Source organism: Lates calcarifer, linkage group LG15 (genome assembly GCF_001640805.2).
Source record: "Lates calcarifer isolate ASB-BC8 linkage group LG15, TLL_Latcal_v3, whole genome shotgun sequence".
Lineage (NCBI taxonomy): Eukaryota > Metazoa > Chordata > Actinopteri > Centropomidae > Lates > Lates calcarifer.
The window spans coordinates 21877965-21897197 of record NC_066847.1 but is presented as its reverse complement, the minus strand read 5'-3'; the positions used below and the strand labels follow the sequence as shown (position 1 = coordinate 21897197).

At 41.2% G+C, this 19233-nt stretch overlaps 3 protein-coding genes across 3 annotated transcripts; all 3 read left to right on the top strand.

The window, feature by feature from the left end:
- Positions 1-1508: 1508 nt before the first annotated feature.
- Positions 1509-4068, top strand: hoxa13b (homeobox A13b). The gene is made up of 2 exons (XM_018688576.2): positions 1509-2483; positions 2691-4068. Exons 1-2 carry the CDS (start codon positions 1850-1852, stop codon positions 2927-2929), a joined length of 873 nt encoding a protein of 290 aa, XP_018544092.1. The 5' UTR covers positions 1509-1849; the 3' UTR covers positions 2930-4068.
- Positions 4069-9816: 5748 nt separating this feature from the next.
- hoxa11b (homeobox A11b) lies at positions 9817-12096 on the top strand. Its single transcript, XM_018688590.2, has 2 exons — positions 9817-10708; positions 11675-12096. The coding sequence occupies exons 1-2, from the start codon at positions 10078-10080 to the stop codon at positions 11905-11907; spliced, it is 864 nt and encodes a 287-aa protein (XP_018544106.1). The 5' UTR covers positions 9817-10077; the 3' UTR covers positions 11908-12096.
- Positions 12097-15260: 3164 nt separating this feature from the next.
- hoxa10b (homeobox A10b) lies at positions 15261-18990 on the top strand. Its single transcript, XM_018688598.2, has 2 exons — positions 15261-17257; positions 18241-18990. The coding sequence occupies exons 1-2, from the start codon at positions 16483-16485 to the stop codon at positions 18513-18515; spliced, it is 1050 nt and encodes a 349-aa protein (XP_018544114.1). The 5' UTR covers positions 15261-16482; the 3' UTR covers positions 18516-18990.
- Positions 18991-19233: the final 243 nt, after the last annotated feature.

The following is a 19233-nucleotide window of genomic DNA, read 5'->3' as shown; positions in this document are numbered from 1 at the left end:
TTTGCAATTCAACTGGCTTAACTGCCCATATGACGATTCCTACCAGCTGCTATATGCAGTTTAGAAAAACAGCCGCTCACTAATGTGTGAACAACGTGCCTGAGATGATTCCTGTCCAGCCAACACTCACTTATTCTAGCTCGGCCATGTAGGAAACCCGTCGGTTTTTGTCTGTTCAAATGCAGTGTGCTGTGATAGTAAATAAAAAACCGATTAGTTTGCCCAAATTCGGTTATCAGGACGATGCAATTAAACCCCCCAAAAATCAGACATGAACTTATTCAGTCACATAAAACATTATGTTTTTTCCCCTGAAATGTAGACCACTGCTCACTCTTGCCTACAAGCTATGAACTTGGGCCATAAAGATTTACAGCCTCAAAAGGTGGGAAAACTCTATTAAAAATAAAAAAAAGGTGCTCAAATTTAGATTGGTATACATTCCTCTGCGTCTGTGGTCTCACGTCAAAATAGAAAAATAAAACAAAAATGAAAGTTTAAACTATTTAGTTTGGCACTACTCTTAACCTCGTCTATCATAGTAGGCCAACACAACTGAGCGTTTTAAAGCCATATACAGACTAAACCGTAAACAATGTCTACCGTGAACTGTTTTTAGCTCTGCACCCTGCGTAGTAGAGTCCACCTCTGGTGGGATTATATACAGAATGTAGAAACATGCAGACATGCTGAAGACTGGTTTACTTTCCCATGAGTCACTTTTTTACTCTGGTAGATGAACAAAATAACCAGTGTCGACCTTTGATTTTGACTATTTAATGCCTGTAGGTTTTTTTTTAATCTTATTGCCTTAGTCTGGTGTGAAGGATTAATGAAAGAGAAAGAACAAACAGAGGTTATTTGTCCTAAAAACGAGCACATCCTGTCATGAAATCTCCTCTTCGGCACTTAGCGGTGTTTTCTCTCCGGGCTTCCTGGCGTGAGTCGCCTGTTTGGCCAGACTGCAACTTTCAACTTGACCTTGGCCTCCAGCCGCGTCCAACCCGTATGAGAAAGAGTGCAGCCAAATGTGGCATGCTTTTGGTATTTTGTGGTTACCGAACCTTTGTTTACATTGGCACGTTGCAGTGCCAAATGTGAGAATTGTTTCTTTTATTAATGTCAGTATGATTTGGATTTTTAAATATATCCATACGAGATTTGTATTTATTTCTCTGTGAAATTCGCCTGCCCTAACCACTGTGCTTAAAAGCATCACTTAAAGCCAATCAATCAGTTCTGATAATTAACAACATGATGGTACGTTTTCTAAAAGTCTACAGTTTTGATTGCACCTTTTTATCTGCTTTCAATCTTTAGATAAATGTAACCAAAATCATTTTAAAGTCAAATATCCCGAATCTTTGTTTGATTTACCTTTAAATTAAACGTGTCTGTAAGTATTATGGCACGCGTAATTACGCATAAATTCTACCGAAAAAATATGATCTCACTTACATTTTTTCTCACGCCCTGTATTACACAATTCGTCTTATAAGCCTGTTCTGGTTACACTGTGTAACAAGATTGTATTCGCATCACAGCTTCACTCTGATCAACACTCAGATGTCTCTTTAGATTGGAGAAAAACGCCTATAGGGCTTCTTGGCGTAAAAACAGTGATATGCTGATGTACAGTACATCTTCAGTAACATACAGCTTGATCTGCATTATCTGATGTCTAGACGTTTATCATCTCTTTTGCATATCACGTGCTTGGCCCCGGCCAATAACCTCGCGATCTTTATGTACTCAGGCGTGTTGGTATCGTTACTCTGCCTGAGTCCCTGTCTCTGCTCAGTCGAGGGGATTTTGAAAAAGAGTTGGTCGTCTCGATGTAGGGCATGCTATGACCGCTTCATTGCTCCTCCACTCGCACTGGATTGACCCGGTGATGTTTCTCTACGACAACGGCTTGGATGAAAGAAGCAAGAACATGGAAGGATTTACTGGAGGTAATTTCGCCGCAAACCAGTGCAGGAATTTGTTAGCGCATCCAACCTCGCTGGCTCCCAGCACCACCTATGCCGCGAGTGAGGTGCCAGTCTCTGGCATGGGGGAGCCTGGCAAACAATGTAGCCCCTGTTCTGCCACTCAGAGCTCGCCCAACGCGTCTTTGCCCTATGGATATTTTGGCAGCAGTTATTACCCATGTAGGATGTCACACGGCAGCGTCAAGGCTTGCGCGCAGCCCTCTGGCTATGGCGATAAATACATGGACTCGTCGGTCTCTGGTGAGGAGTTCTCGACCAGGGCGAAAGAATTTGCTTTTTATCAGGGCTATTCCTCGGGTCCCTACCAACCCAGCTACTTAGATGTCCCCGTCGTACCTGCGCTCAGTGCTCCATCTGAGCCAAGACACGAGCCCTTGCTGCCCATGGAGCCCTATCAGCCATGGGCCATCACCAATGGTTGGAGTGGTCAAGTTTACTGCACCAAGGAGCAGCCACAGTCAAACCCTCTGTGGAAATCCTCGTTACAAGGTAATTTTTAATTGTTTTATTAACACAGACATATGCAGTGTTAATGGGAATGTGCAGTTAAAGTTGCAAAATTATGTTACGTCTTATGTAAAAATGTATTTTGAGTGCACAATGCGCCTAAAAGAACAAAAATTAAATACTGAAAATAAATGTTTTTTGCAGTGTAGTAGATTTAAATGTGACATTGCATTTCCTTCCCCGCCACAGACACTATAACTGGTGGAGACAGCTCTATCCGCCGTGGGAGGAAGAAGCGTGTGCCATACACCAAGGTGCAGCTCAAAGAACTGGAAAGGGAGTACGCCACCAATAAATTCATCACCAAGGACAAAAGGAGAAGGATATCCGCGCAGACTAACCTGACAGAGAGACAAGTGACAATCTGGTTTCAGAACAGGCGCGTAAAGGAGAAGAAAGTCGTTAATAAATTCAAGGGTTCCAGTTAGCTCTGGAGATAAGTGAGACAGGAGGTGAAAGGCGGACATGGAAGCGCTTTCATCCCCAAGAAAGAAATGAAGAAAGAAAGAAAGAAGCAGAAAACTGTGCTATAATTTATTACGTTATGAACTGTTTCTTTGTCGCCAGAGCGGCTCTGTTTTGACCTACACATTTCCTTCCTCACATTTTAATTGGAACCAGTCGATGCGGCCTGTTGGCAGAAGATCGGAAATGGTTTTGCAGCACGTTCGGACAGAGGCGATTCTGCGAAGGATGGATGATCTCCTTTTAAAATATTCACCAAAAAAACAAACAAAAAAAAAAAAAACAAACAAAAAAAAAACAAAAAAAAAAAAAACGGTGACATTCTGCTTCGAAAGGCCTGAGGACATTACGAGAAATCCTGCGCTTTTATTCCTGTTAATCAGTACAGAAATTAAAGCTGACGCCCTCAGGATCAGTTACAGCTTTCTCCTCTTCAGTCAGTGATGCAGCGATAAACAAAAGCACCAACTCAACTTCAGTCTCTGATCATAACGGGCAAAATTAGACAAATATGCTAATAATTAAATAAATGAAAATGAATCTGAAAAATTAAGTTTTCAGTATTCATTCGCACCAAAGAGAAAAAACATCTCTCCTACACACCTGTTTGGTGTATAATTAATTTCTTTTGTAAAACTGTAAAAAGAAACAGGATTTTACACTACATCTCTGCCTTTAGAAACACAGTCACTTCATTTCCTTTTCTCAGTTTATCTGTTAATCAGTCAGTATCTGATTAAACTGGTTATTAGACATGAGACAGTCTGAGCATTTCAGTAGTTTGCCCAGACTCATATCACGTCTTTTTTTTCTCTAAACACAGGGTCTTTGCTCAGAATAACTTGCCTGTTAATAGGCTGACCTATGCAATTTCTGCTTGTCAGTCAAGAGATTTAGCAGGAAAAACGTGGGCATATTTAAACATGTAAATACTATCTGACTGCAACTATCTATCCTCCCTTTTTTGACTGCAATAGCCAAAGTTTTTCACAATAAATGTTTGAGAGACGCGTTGTTGATCTTGTCATTTTCATTCATCTTTTTTTCGGTCCAAATTGAACACGGGCTCTTGGTCGATTCAGAGAAGGTTTTATCAGTCCATCTGATGCTAAAATAATATAATTGACAAACGGTTGTAGTGTATTCCCTGAACAGATGATGCTGTACAGCTACAGGCCAACAGGCCTGCAGGAGAGGAGCCTGCGTTGAGCTCAGAGGCTCAGACAGGAAAAAAATTCATGTCGCCATCTAGTGGCGAAGCTCTGTCAGCACAGATTCTCCCCATGAACTGGAGTTAGTGCGTCTTTATGTCCGTCTCTACGCTCACAGAGGCATTGTGTGCACGTGTGCGTGCTCGTGTGTGTGTGTATGAAAGAGAGAGAGAGAGAGTTACCTGTTACTTCATAATTTATAACCTTATCTATTACTAATAGAATGTATCATATCAACTTTGACAATTAAAATAAGAACTCAAAATCTTATTTCTGCAGTAATAATAATAATTTCTCTCTTAATGATTTTATAGAAATATTGTAGAATTACAGAAAAAAATATAGGGATATTAGAATAATCACAGATTTGACATATCTCGTAGGTGATGATTTTTTGAATTCTTGGTACAACCGAGAAGCGATTATGACGATTTTATTATTATTATTGTTGTTGTTGTTGTTACCTGAAATGTATTCACATTGAGTGATATATTTTGGTTACAGATATTTTAGCTAATTATTCTGATTTATTTGTTAAAACAGGAAAATAATGTATCGAATCGTTCACTTTGCATTCATGTTTCATCAGCGCCTCATTCCTTAAAATAGGCTACATGTGAAATGCCAAAGCAACGTGTGACTACTTTACTCAGACTGTACGCACAAACAATAATCTTGCATCTTGCATCTTTAGTTTAAATGTAAAATTTCGTTTCTAAAACGCTCGTCCAAAATTGAAAAAAAAAACGTTACAATAACAATAAATGCGCGTATTTATTGATTAATACTCTAAGTCAGAAATCAAAATATAAAAGATGCATTCTGTTTTCTTTGTGTCAATTCATCAAGTCCTTGTATGACTTGTCCTTCATGAAGCGATATGTTTCTCCATTTCGTCTTCAAGAATAAATGGTGATAATGTCCATTTCAGTTTGGAGCAAAATCTTAAACCTGACAAAGAAAATCTGCTCACAAAGCTGGGTGCAAATACAAAGTTTAGGCGTGAAAAGATTCAGCTTAGACTGGCCTGGACTATTACTCACAAATAATTTCTTGAATTTGCAGTATTGATACTCGGCCTGTATCAAACAACTGTATCAGAATCAGATTATGGTGCTAAAATGATTCCATTATTCTATCACGTGCATTAAGATCAACTAATCCACTACAGTGTCAGTGTGTAGACCACAGGCTTCATTCACATAATCGTTGATTTCTGTAAAAAGTTCAACACGAGAACCAGGCCATAGCACTGACCTCTGCACTGTCCAGCTCCTCGTGCCAAACCAACCGAGTTGCCAGTTCAGTTTGTCCTGTCCGGTTGGATTTGAAGGGTTAGTTTGAACCATAAATAAAGAGCATTTGTTCCAGTAACGAGGCAGCTCCCTCTGGTGAGTGTCACCCTCTCAGTCTTACATGTACAAGCAAGGCGATTTAACTAACAATCGCAAGCAAGTTTATCCTTGCCCAAGAGCACTTAGAGAGGCCTGGCTGCTGATAGGTCGGATAAATTGGCCTTTTAACTCAGGTTTATAATTTGAGGAAACTTTAAATCGTTTCTTAAGTGTTTGGATTGTTTTTACTGATTAGCTTTTTGGGAGTGTTGTCGGTGTAAACATTATTCTGCCTTGTTGAGATGGTGTCAGATACCTTCCTCTGTGCAGATGTGTGGTGTCCCCCTCTGTTGTTCTGTGTCATTGCTCCCCCTAACAGTTGAACATGTTAATGCATCTCACATCCAAAATGTCCCGTATGCTGCAGGCCCGAAGCGTGCCACCGTATGAATCAGTCACATAACGATAATGATAATAACATCTATCAAAATCCATATCTAAAAACATCAATAACCATACTGAAAATTTACTCAGACGTTGAATTAAAACATCCCCAATTGCCAAACAGGAAACTGGAGCCAATAAAATTCACATAATAACAAAGAAATAGACAGAAGTCTGAAAACAATTAAAAGTTACTTCACTTAAAGAGACACTTCAACTAAAAACTAATGGATATAAATGAATTCTGCAGTGCTTAATACTGACCTTTTTCACTCCTTTATGTTTTGTGTGTGTGCGTTGGGGAGGTGGCGTTGAACGTTGTGCAATGAACTTCAGACAAGAACGAAAATCTTTATTTCAAAATCAAAGTCATTTGAAGACACGATGGCCTGGGCACAAATCCCAATCCCCATCTACAGACAAATACATAATGGAGTCATGTTATCGGGAAGGATTACACTCAAAGTTTAAGGTTTTTTAAGTTGTTGTGTTTTACAGCAGCTTCAGCTGTAAACAGCCCCCCAAACAGTACCCTGCATCCGGAGAGGCCTCCTCCCTCCAACTCTCCACCCACCCACCGAAACACACACACACACACACACACACACACACACCTACCTTGATGGCATCAAACATTCAAGCTTTTGTTTCTCCTCATATATTGTAGGCTCAGCTGAATTATTTTCCTTTATCAGCGTTTTCCAAATATGGTTTTCTATCACATTTCACTGCAGTTCACTTTAAATAATATTCACCTCTGTGTAGTGCTTCAGTGTGTTACTTAAGGCACCATACAGTCTGTGACGTCCCTGTAGATGCTTACATGAAAAACTAGCGCACTAACAGTCCATTATCATTAAAGCAAACCAAGGTTAATGTTTGCTGCAGCTTGAAAAACATTGCTCTTCCAAACCATCTTGTTTTTCTATCATATTTAAATACATGTTTTCCTCACGGTGTTTTTTTCATGCTAAGCTTTAAACACAAACTCCCTGCAGTTAATACACTGACATCCCAGTGAAAAATCTTTACTTTAAGTATGAAATCAGTCTCCATTAGTTTATTAACGCCTCCAGATAATAATGAATATCATTCAAGTGAAGAGATTTAAAAATATTTTGTTATTTGGTTTCCTTCTCTTTGAAGGCGCAGTCCCCGATTCAAATGTAGTCTCCTTCAAAACCTGCTGTCACTGTCTCACTGATTTACACCTCCTTTAATTCAAAGACAAAGTAAATTTAGATTAATCGCTCTTTTAGTATTTTTCTTTACATCAGTAATACTTAAAAACTGAATCAAATTAGGCTCACGTCCGATAGATTGAGATACTCACAGAATGCTGTTTTTCATCAACTGTTCAATTATATACGTGTCAATTATTTAGCACAAATGTTACAGATTAGGCCCTTAAACTGCGAATCTTAACCGGCATATTTTAGCTAAATATTAGAAAATGGCTGCTTGTGAAATGGACTGCAGGAACCAGGAGAAGCAGGAGGCGCACACAGATTTTCAGGCAGTTAAACTAAACCACATTCCTGCGACAGTGTCGACAGAAATCAAAAAAAGCTGCTCATATATATATATATACATATATATATATATCATCAGCTGCCAGTTTCTGCTGTTTTCTAAATGTATTTATAGACTGTGCTACATTTAAGAAACATCATACGTCTATTTTTCAGAAATCTTGTGCTGCAGAGGTTTTTTGTCTCCACTTTCCAACTTTATTGCATCTGAACCTTTCAAGGCGACTCACAAACGACCAGCCTTGACTTTCATGTGACTGTCAAAACAAGCGGGGAAAATTACACCAAGAAAATCGTTTGGTATATTATGTTTGATTAACTTTTTTAATGACAGTATTAACCAATCTTTTAAGCTTACTTTTTGTTGTTTGGAAAAAGTTGATAATTTCCCATCGACTAAAAATGCATCTACGGTAAAGAGAGATTTTGATTCTATGGAAATATATTTTTTGCGTATTTGTTTATAGGCTTTAGATAACCGGCTTGAGGTCATGGTTTAGCAGGTTTTTTGTTTACATACAGTCCAATAGTTACTCCTTACCACTAAAAACAGTCTCTGTTAAGACTGGTGGATGAATACACATTCACTGGCTCATATTTAACCCTACAACCCCAGTTTGAATTATTTTAAATCTTATTTTGAAAACCGTAATGTCAGACGCAGAAGGAGCAGGAGGTTTAATGTGACAAACTTGGCCACTCCTGCAGCCTCGGCCTAAATGCTGACGCTGCCTATTTAGCAGCTGAAAAATTCACCAAAGAATTTAAAAAGAAGATATGCGGAACTGTCAATTCTTTTTTTATGTAAGACAATTTTAATCACCGGATGAATAACAATCTCACGCAGTAATAACAGCACACACCGCGGAATGAAACTCAGTCAGTTGAAAAGTCAAACAGCAAACCACCTGGGCGAAGTGAAATATTACACAGTCTGCCTAATGCTTCCCCTGCACATGACAAACTCACAGTCTTTGATGTATGAAAAAGTGAATTTGGACTAAATTCTAAAATTGGCCGCATAACAGGATCAGTGATATGTGACACGTGTGCCCACTTACTCAACAGTGATGACAAATGAAAATGGATTGGAGCGTGGGAAATAGCCCGTGTCCAACGGTTTATATTGGGCGTTGCAAAGAGAGAACAGGCGATGTAAAGACTGGAGCCCCTCCACCTCACCTCTCTGCAAATACCTTTTATTATTCATAGCCTATAAACAACATCTGTATGTTTATATTAAATGTTAAACCCGCGTTTTGCGGTGACTAAGTGTATATCAGCTGGTTATACCCTCGCGTGAACTTCATTCAAGCAGCCTCTGGCCTTCATCTAGTTTTTATCTCTGCATTTTTGCTCAACGTGAATCCTGGATGCTGAAAACAATGCGCACGGTTATGACGTGGCAAATACATATATATATGGACATATTTTAAATAGACGCTTATCAACTTTTACGCACGCAAACGCACAAAAACAGCTTGCATTTGAACGTAATTCTGGGGACAGGGCTCTTTGCAGCACAGTCGAGCTGGACATGCTTTAATAATCATGAAATTGTTGCTCCAAACAAATACATAGCAACCCTGAGAGATATAACCAAGCCTGCCTTTACAGGCTATTGTCTTTTTGCGCCCACCGGTGCCAAACTGGACTGATGCCTGGCAAAAAGTGCAGCATGACTCACATTGCTCCGCCACTTGTCGACTAGATTAGCCTATATATAGTCAGAGGAGCTGTATTAGATTCTCATAGAGAGACCACGAATCCATGCACGCCATGAGCTCGGTGATAAAAAAAGATTAAAAATAGAAGATTTCCCAATAAAAATAGCTTTCATAAATAATTGGCGCGTGTGCCGTACAGGCCCAGATTTCCTCGTCATGTCATGTCAGACAAAACAAATCCCCTGCTGCAGCCTAAATGTTGCCATTTGTGCAACAAGGATTGAGCCTCGCGTGCGTATAGTGAAGTTTGTCGCCTTCATGGTCGAAAATGTGATCTTCATCTTTAAAAGCGTTCAGACGTCTGCGCAGAGGTTAAGGTTAGGGTTAAGGTGAGGGTTAGGTTTACAAACGAACTTTAAGCTTAAAAAAATGGCAGGTTAAGCAGCTTGGCGTGAAATCGGATATAATTCTCAAGGGTTTTTTTCTACCTTGTAATGTAGTCATTTAACGGCAATAGTCTACAGACAGCTATAAGTAGCACTACCAGTCCATGGCAAAAGAAGAACCCGTGTTTAAGATATTTAGCTCCTTCAAAAAAAAAAAAAAAAAAAAAAAACTGCCTAAATTGAGTCGATGCGAAATTCTCCTCAGTATTTTTCCTTCCCCATACAGCCAAAGGTCTTCTTTATAAACTCATTGACTCATATAGCCCTACACGTTGAGGCGTAGGCTATCTGTCATTTTGTGCCAGTGGTCACATGGCTTTGGCCCTCAGGAATGGATAGAGATGGATCCCCACGTCAGCTTGTACGTCTAAGGATTTCTGCTCCACCAGTCTGCCTCAAAGTGACTGGAGCGCAGCGCCGCGGAGGAACTATGCGAGGATTATTATAGGACGGGTTTTTTTCCCCCAACGGCAGAATATGGATTTTGATGAGAGGATCTCAGGCTCTAATATGTATTTACCGAGCTGCACTTACTACGTCTCCGGAGCTGACTTCTCGGGTCTCCCTCATTATTTAACCCAAAGCCAGTCTTCTTGCCCCATGACATACTCCTACCAGTCCTCAGCCCTGCCACAGGTCCCGTCCGTGAGAGATGTGGCTTTCAGAGACTATGGCATTGATACTTCCAGTAAATGGCACCACAGCAGGGGGAGCCTATCGCACTGTTACGCCGAGGACATCGTGCACAGGGACGGCTGGACGAGCCCGACCTCGAGAGGTGGGGAAATCCTGGTAAAAGGCGGTTCCTCCGGCGCCGGCCACTCCGGCTCCAGCTCCTCCAACCCGACGCCCGGCTTCTATGGCAGCGTTGGCAGGAACGGCGTCCTGCCGCAGGCGTTCGACCAGTTCTTCGACACCGCCTACGGGAGCGCGGAGAACAGCACAACAACAGCAACGACAGCACAAGCGGCGGCTGCAGCGGCGGACGCGGACAGACACGCGGCCAAAGCGAGCCCCGCTCCGGCTCACCCGGGATCGGACACGGCGGAGAGCTGCAGCCCCAAGTCGTCCTCCGGCCACAGCGAGGAGAAGCAGAGCAAAAGCAACAGTGAGTAGCCCCGCTTAATGCAAGAAGGAGAAAAATCTAACGCGTTGCTCTTAAAGCTTTTTATATGCTGTTTTATAAGCACGTAAGGTTTATGGAGGGCCTGCAGATTTACCCTATAACAAAACTATGTTATAAACGACAAGATCACGTGCTTGGGATTGAAATTGGCCGTGAAGACTTTGGCGTTAAGCTTGTCTTCCAAGATTTCAAACAAGATCTCCACATTTTTCTCCACTTTGTGGATCCTTGCATAATTAGCCTGTAAAACTTCATTTGATGCTGAATATATTTTCATATGCCACTAAAATAACAACCCAAACATTTTAGATACACCTTCAGCCTTCTATATTTGTGTCATCTCTAGTCATCATATACCTGTTTAATATTATTGGATTTACGGTTTGTTTTATTCTCTGGTGACCGAAGTGGGCTGCTGAGGTATTTGGACCAGACTTACCCTGCTCCTTATTCAAAGATAAACATTTACAGTTTTGCTGGATTTGCGAGGATTTAATCCAACAACTGCTTCCCATGGAGGATCTTGCTTCACTAACAGTAAAACAACAGCTCTTTTTTACACACAGTGAAATCAAAAGCGGACAGTAAAGGCGTCCCAGATACATGATACCCCTGTGTGTTTGGCTCAGGCCCTCGCCCTCACTCTTAAAAAAGCCAGTCAGTATGTTTTTTTCCCCCCAGATTTTAATGCGTTTTCACAACTTCCGACATGCAATCCTTCATGGCCAACATGTCCCACTATCAAGTCCAGTCTTTGTTTACAAATCCCGGTGCTGTGTGCAGGCCTGAGGAGAGGAAGGAGACACTTGAACTCCAGGGGCTGCACGCAGACCACCACTCATTGCTTCAAAGCGAGAAAATAGATTTAATGATTCTACATTGTTTGGCAATGCGTCTAAGATCACGGTGACCTTTGCCCTTTTATTTTGTGTCTGTGTGTGTTTCCAGGTGGCCAGAGGACGCGCAAGAAGAGATGCCCGTACACCAAGTATCAGATCAGGGAACTGGAGAGGGAGTTCTTTTTCAGCGTTTACATCAACAAGGAGAAGCGTCTGCAGCTCTCGCGGATGCTCAACCTCACAGATCGCCAGGTCAAAATCTGGTTTCAGAACAGGAGGATGAAGGAGAAGAAACTGAACAGAGACCGTTTACAGTACTACACCACAAACCCCCTGCTATAAAAAAAAAAAAAAAAAAAAAAAAAAACTGAACAAAGACTGTCACTGGCACGCAGCCATGCACACTCTCATCTAGATTACACGTCTGCATCATTACCTGGACAACATGACGAGTTTTTTAATGTACCAGACTTCATAAAGAATTCTACTATTTATACACTATTTTGTCATTAAACACAGTTGGCTCTATTATTATTATTATTATTATTATTATTATTATTATTATTATAGGCCTAGTATTCCTAGTATTATTTCCAAATTTTAAAGTTACGTGCTCACGCGGAAAACCAGATGTGTCTGAATCCCTTTTCAAATATTTAATAGTACACACGGAGATTACCGTACTGCATTTAAAAAATAATCTTTTTTTCCCCTTAAAATGAAACTCAATTTCCCCCGAATTATGCAAGCACATGTACCGTACTGTGTTTTCAATAATCTTTTTTTTTTTTTTAACCCTTCAAGTGAAACTTATTTTCACTGATTTACGCACGCACGCGCAACTTTTGTGGCCAGGAAATCCAGATATTAAACTACTGTTCGTGTTTCCTTATTTTCTCTTAATCTTTTAAACTTTATTGTACAAATACAACTCCTATAACTGGAAAACGTGCAGTTTTTTGTGTTACGGAATTACTAAAAGACCTCCACCTGACATTATTGGCGGTGATCAAACTCGCCCCCTCCAAAAAGTGACTGTTCGATGTTGCATAGTTAGAGAGTGAGTTAAGTTGAATCTGATACCAATTCATTGATTTCATGCATTTTAAGTCTGATATGCAACATCTGTGCCTGACCCCCCTCCAGTAGAGGCGGTTTGTTGAACTCTTGGCCGTAAAAGTTGGATCAATCTCCAAAACTTCATCCAAAGGGCAAACCGCTGATAAAAGGGCAAAACCCCCAAAATGAAACATAATCCCATATTTAGTTTTATACGCAAGCACGTGGATCGTATCAGATGCAGGATATGTAGGTCTTATGCTTTTTTATTCCCTCATGGCTGGAAATAAGATCCGCTGCAGTTATTATTTGATATCCATTACAAAGGCTTCATTCATTTCTGGCTGATTTTTGACCTAACATGCCTGTTAGGGCTTTCTGAAATAGTCTTGACACTTGTTTGAATGTATATAGATTTATCAGGCCGCCTCTTTTCAAAGAATGTGAATCTATTTGTGAGATCAGGCTCTCATCAAAGTAGCTGTTGAGAGATCTAAAGACCATCTATTCGTTTTTATCCACTAACAGTCAGCTTTGTGTTCGACCCAGTGGCTTTGGAATAAAGAGATGACAAACTCCAGATCACTGGTGCAATTATCACTAGCTGTATGATCATTTGTTTATCATCTGGAGTGGTTTCATCCCGAGAGCCTTACATCACTTTTGATTCAAAATAAACAGGCTGTGAATTTAGGTCATGGAGATTTATGTTAACATGAAAAAGGAGATGGTAAAATGAAGCAGGCCTACGTAAAAAAAGATGGTTAAAATTTTGGTTGGGGTGACTTTATGTCCACCCCAAGGCCCCTGAAAACAATTTAAATGGCCTGCCATAAGCTAATAAGGGCCCTGATGCCTTCCTTGTACCGTGCATCCTGTGAGGCTCCCAGGAATTCCGCTTTGATTGCTGCACATCCTCCCAGTTGCTCCAGTAACTTGGCCATAAAACGCGGATTCGTCTGGAGCATTTGGAGTGTAGTGCAATAAAGCGTCTGAGACCAAGGTTATTAACTGTGACTAAGGGGCTGAAAAACAACGGCTGGGAGCATTGAAAGCCAGTGTTCACGGACCTTTCCGGCGTCATTCGTTTCAGCATCTTACCGCGGTAGGAATATTCTGCGTTTGTGTCGCGTTGCAGTGTATAGGTTGGTGGAGGTGGAGGTGGAGGGTGGAAGGGGGAGGCGGGCCCGCTCGTCTTCGCCCACTGGGTGGCGCTCCTCAGATCAATGTCATTGCCGTGAATTGAGATATAAAAGAAGTTTGGCCTCAGCTGCTTTAAAATATGTCACCACCTCAGGATTTTCATTGTTGCAGGTAGGCACAGAAATATTATCACATGCCTTTTATGACCGCAGGCGGGGTTCATAATGCGATTTAAGGAAGTATGTCTCTTTTTCTACTTTATCCCAGTACATCTCCATCTGAGAGGCACTGGAGTGAGGACGCTGTTTTTCATTTTGGGGTGCAGATGTCATGATGTAATGAAAGCATTACTGTAAAAAAAAAACTGCTACAAGTAAATAGTGCAAGAAAAGATGTTTGTTTCTACTGCAGGTTCTCAGGTTGCACTTCTGGAAAAGTTATGGGCCTGGAGTGACTAATGTACAGTAAGATATAAGATCACAAGGGCCCATATTCCAAGCATGTTGTGGCTCACTAACTTTAATCATCTCTATACAGTTTAAAGGGTAAATTATACTTCATTTTATACACACTAAAATGGATTTATGTTTTGTAGATGTTATGTGGACGTCGTGAGCGTGAAAATTAGAAACTTTTACTTCTCCCACGTAAAGACAGTTTGTTCACTTTTGTGTGCGTTTCGTTGTGAGTGCTTCCTCGTGCGCGCAGGCATAGACAAACGGAGATATTTTGACACAGAACAGTCAGTCTGGGATTTTTTAATTCATTTTTTCTAATATTTCTTTTTAAGAAATACTTTTATGAATAAAAAAAGAAACGTTTTATTGGAATAATAAAATAAGAACAGGTCACCCACTGCGCACACTGACACATCACAGGAGATAATCCAACAGGGTTAATGAATATTATCATTCACTGCAGCCAGACACGTTTGACGCCATATAAAATGGCTGTACATAAACTGTAGCTCTGATTTCTAGACTTATTGGCTCCAGACTTAAAGGAAAATGGAGGTAGCCGATGTTGTATTTCAGGGTAAACCCATCTTTGGAGACATTATAGGCTGACCTAAGTATGTCGGCCTATAAACTCACCCCACTGACGGTCTTTTAAGGAAGCATAGTCCTGGTGTGTTAATGTTCAAAATATTGCAGCAGTTCCAGACTAACGTTTTTTTTTGTTTTTTTTTTTTGTTCACTGGTTGTTTATTTATATGATGAAAACCAACTGAAATCCACTTTTTAATTCACTTGCACGTCGATCTTGAATTACAAAATCATCCATTTCAGATTATTGATCTTGTTTATTTTAAATTAAAACGAAATTACATCATAGAACGTATAAACTTCCTAAGCTTTGAAAATACTACGCAAGCTTATTTTATCTTTTTATTTTTGTACTATTTTCTGGCTGAATCACGGTTACTAGTTTTAATATATATATATATATATATATATATATATATATATATATATATATATATATATATATATATATATATATATATATATTTCCCCCATTGCCTCCAGCTCAGACGTGTAGGCCTGTTGTCTCCACATGTAATAAAAAGGACGTCGTCTATAAAGAGGGAAACGCTCTAATACAGCATGTTTTAAAGAAACTAAATTAAAAACCTTAAAAATGCACATTGACTATTTTATTCGTGCGTATAATGGATAGTAGGAGGTGTTGATTTGAGATTAAGATTAAATAGAGTTTAAAAGAATGGTAACTGTGTGTGTGTATAGGCCTTGGAGTAAGTGTGTGTGTGTGTGTGTGTGTACGTGTGTGAATAGATAGATAGTAAGTATGTGGAGACACTAATACTAATTCCCAGTGGTTCTCTGAGGAGATAATAGCAAGATTAACAAGTTGTAATGTAATCTATCCTGTAACGAACCAGGTTTTTGCAGCCTTGTCAGTACTTGGCGATCATTAAGAAGAATGTAGCCACGGGGCATTGTTCAGCTGTGGCGCTTATTTCACTGAGCCTGCGTGTCACCTTTTCTCTCTCTCTCTCTTTTAAAATAAACGCTCAACAGAGCCTTTGCAGTAAAAGGTGACTGGACGCAGTCGTGGCATTAGCACCTACAATATTCACACCACAACAATATAAGCTGGAAGGGAATCTAAAGGAAGTGACTTTGTAACTGGTCTGACCAGCAATGTGGCAAGATGAAACACTATGTACACAGCCAGGCTACTGGACAGTCCATGTGGATTTTTCTGAAATAGCCTAATAATAATCATCAGAGCAGCACAAGAGGGGTTGAGAGTCCCTCGACCCTTTGGATCTTTTGATGCACCCGAGCTTCTCAGAGGCACCTCCAGAACCCTTCATTTTTTACAGTGCTGTAAAACTGGCCATAAAGCTATGCATTGTACATAATTGTTAGGGACAGCTTTCAGCAACTGAGTTGTCAAATAGGGGTTGATGTTGAATTTACATAGGCTGGCTCCGGGGCTCATAGGTGCTGATCGAGGCTCACAGTCCCAGATTCAGAGGAGATTTAAAGATTTTACCTTAAACCCCTCTGATGCACCACTTTCCCCCCACAGTTTTCTCTTTACTTAGCCTAAAACAAAATATATGACACAGTGGAGCTGCCTGCTCGGACTGGGAGGAGTCTGTAGTCGCCTGGTGTTTTAATTGGCTGCAGGCTACAGTGAGAAGCGTGAGTATCAGTAATTATTCAGCAATGTTTTGCACAAGAAATGTCAGCCAGAAAGGGCTATCTTCATCCTCCGTCAAATTATACCACAACGATGACATGCCCCAACAACCAAGCTGGAAATTCGTTTTTCGTGGACTCTTTAATCAACGTGAGAACCGACAGTGGTTCGTATTACCAGAGTAACGGCGTGTATTTGCCACCGGCGTCGGAATATTCATATGGACTCTCCGGTGGCTCTTGTTTTCCGGGGATCGGTAAGCGCAACGAGCCAAGCACCCAAAGCGTGATCCCTTCTTCTGCTCCGTATGTTCAAGGAATGGAAACGTGGCTGGAAACGTCGAGATCCTGCCGGGTGGATCAGCCCAGCGGCCAGCACATGGCTCAGTGTTCCTTCTCGCCGAGTATAAAAGAGGAGAGCGCATATTGCCTTTATGAGTCTGACAAATGTCCTAAAGGAGCGACAGTAGATGACATTTCCTACTCCACCGCATCGTGCCCGGTTACCGGCAGCACCGTACCGGTCCCCGGCTACTTCCGCCTGTCTCAGACGTACACGTCCTCCAGGCTTTACCATGATGTCCAGCCAAACATGAATCACTTTACTCTGCAGCGACCTGCCCGTTTGGACAGCCAGCCCTCCCAGCCGCCGACTGCCTCCGCGGAGCCCGAGCGGACTGAGAGCCACGAGGAGGCGCCCATCCCTGCGCCCTGCGCCCCGGCCAGAGAGGAGGACAGCCGCCTCTCCTCGGAAAGCTCATCCTCCCCCGAGCCCGCTGAGACGTGCGGTGCGGAGTGTCCAGAAAAGCCCGTCAAAGGTGAAGAGTCGACATACATTGCAAAAAGAAAAATATACATAGCAGACGCGGCAGAAAGGGCACGCGCATGTGATTTTTAAGCGTCCATTACTAATATGCAATGATTTCCTAACACAAAGGAATGCATGAGTGTTAGCGCTGATTTTCTATCACATGATTAATATTTGGGTCAACAGTCAGCCACTCACAGGTGTGTGTTAAACGGGTATTTACCGGTTTATCGGGCATGAGGCGAAATTGAACCTGACTTAACCAATCAGAGCCGAGAATCAGAGCTATTGTGTTTTAGTAGCTGCTTTTTTTTAGATCCCGTATAGGCTGCTATAGCTGTGCTCTATTACAACTCTATTAACACAGCCCCCATTGATTTAATTTAACAGGCTACAGTATTTGATAATTATTCATTTGTTTTTCAATTTTATCAGCGTTTGATTATCATTTAATTTAAAGCAGCTACAAATCTGTTCTGCACACGACTCTGATTTCTCTCTGTCCTCTCATCAAAGGCACAGGCCTCGCTGTATTTTCATCAGACAGTTCAGGCTGTGTTTTATGTCTTATAATAAAGCTGCAGTTGGCTACAGGCTGCTGTGGTTAAGGCTGTTTAACGGTAGCAAATAGCAGTGTCTGGTAAAATGCTGAATTGCATGTACAGGGGTATCCACGGAGCTCTCTGGCTGTGCGTAAAATCAAACAGAACACAGAAATCAGTTATTATGCGGGTTTATACAACATGTGGTTGTGTAATAGGTGCCAAGTCAAATCTTAGAATTCATCCACCCAACATGTAGCTTTATATTTAATGAATTAAGACCACTCTTTATACTGTTTGAACTGGACAAAGACGCGTTTAAGTTATTTTGGATTTTGAACTTTACTGGTCTATAATTTTCTTTAAAATGATATGATCCCACCAGGTATAATTGATTCGTCACACCTGTTGCCCAACACTTCTAATGTGTCATGTCTCATTCTCTTTGTAGGAGATGGGAAAATGGAGAGTACGGCTAATTGGCTCACAGCAAAGAGTGGCCGAAAGAAGCGCTGCCCCTACACCAAGCACCAGACTCTGGAGCTGGAGAAGGAGTTTCTCTTCAACATGTACTTGACTAGGGAGCGTCGTCTGGAGATCAGCCGCAGTGTGCACCTCACTGACAGGCAAGTCAAAATCTGGTTCCAAAACAGGAGGATGAAACTGAAAAAAATGAGCCGGGAGAATAGGATCCGAGAGCTCTCCAGCAACTTCAGTTTCTCATGAGACTGTCTGCGTCTTTGGCGCCCTCCTCCATCCATGGCAAGGGCGCCTGTGCAGAGCCCCCCACCCCACCCCACCCCCCACCCTCCAACACCCCCTACACCCAACTGTGAGAATGTCCATGGAAAATAGGACCCTACTGCTAACTTATTGATTGTTGTTCTTTCGAAAATGTTATTTTCACGTCTGTTTAATTTGTCGTGGATATGTATTTATAAATGGCTACATTTGTAACGTTGATCCATTGTGTTTAAAAATGTTCAGAATGTGACCACAATGTTTCAGAGCTTCAGGCTTGTACATATTGTGTATTCAACCTGAGTGAACCATTGGAATTTGCATGCTGGACTAACCCTTGGGATACTTGTGTTCCAGTTACACGTAGGCCTTTATGTGACAGCTAAAGAGCCCAAGAGGTTTCATGAATATTTGCACATTTTTTGCTGGTCAAATTAATAAAACGATCCCTGCAACTGCAGACTTCTTATTTCATTCAGAGAGACAGGCTATAGGAGCTGCGCGCTGTTCAGATCTTAAAGTTGGCACAGGTCTACACAGTCCGTGTTGCTAATGCCCTTGTGTTTTGGACTGGGTCCGCTTTCTGTAGCTACAGTAAATATTATTAGAGTAGCAGAGGGAGATGCTTTTCATAGTTTAGGCCTGTAATAGATGTCCGTGTACACTTCGCTGCTTTTTGTACGTGCCATCAGACTGACATGTA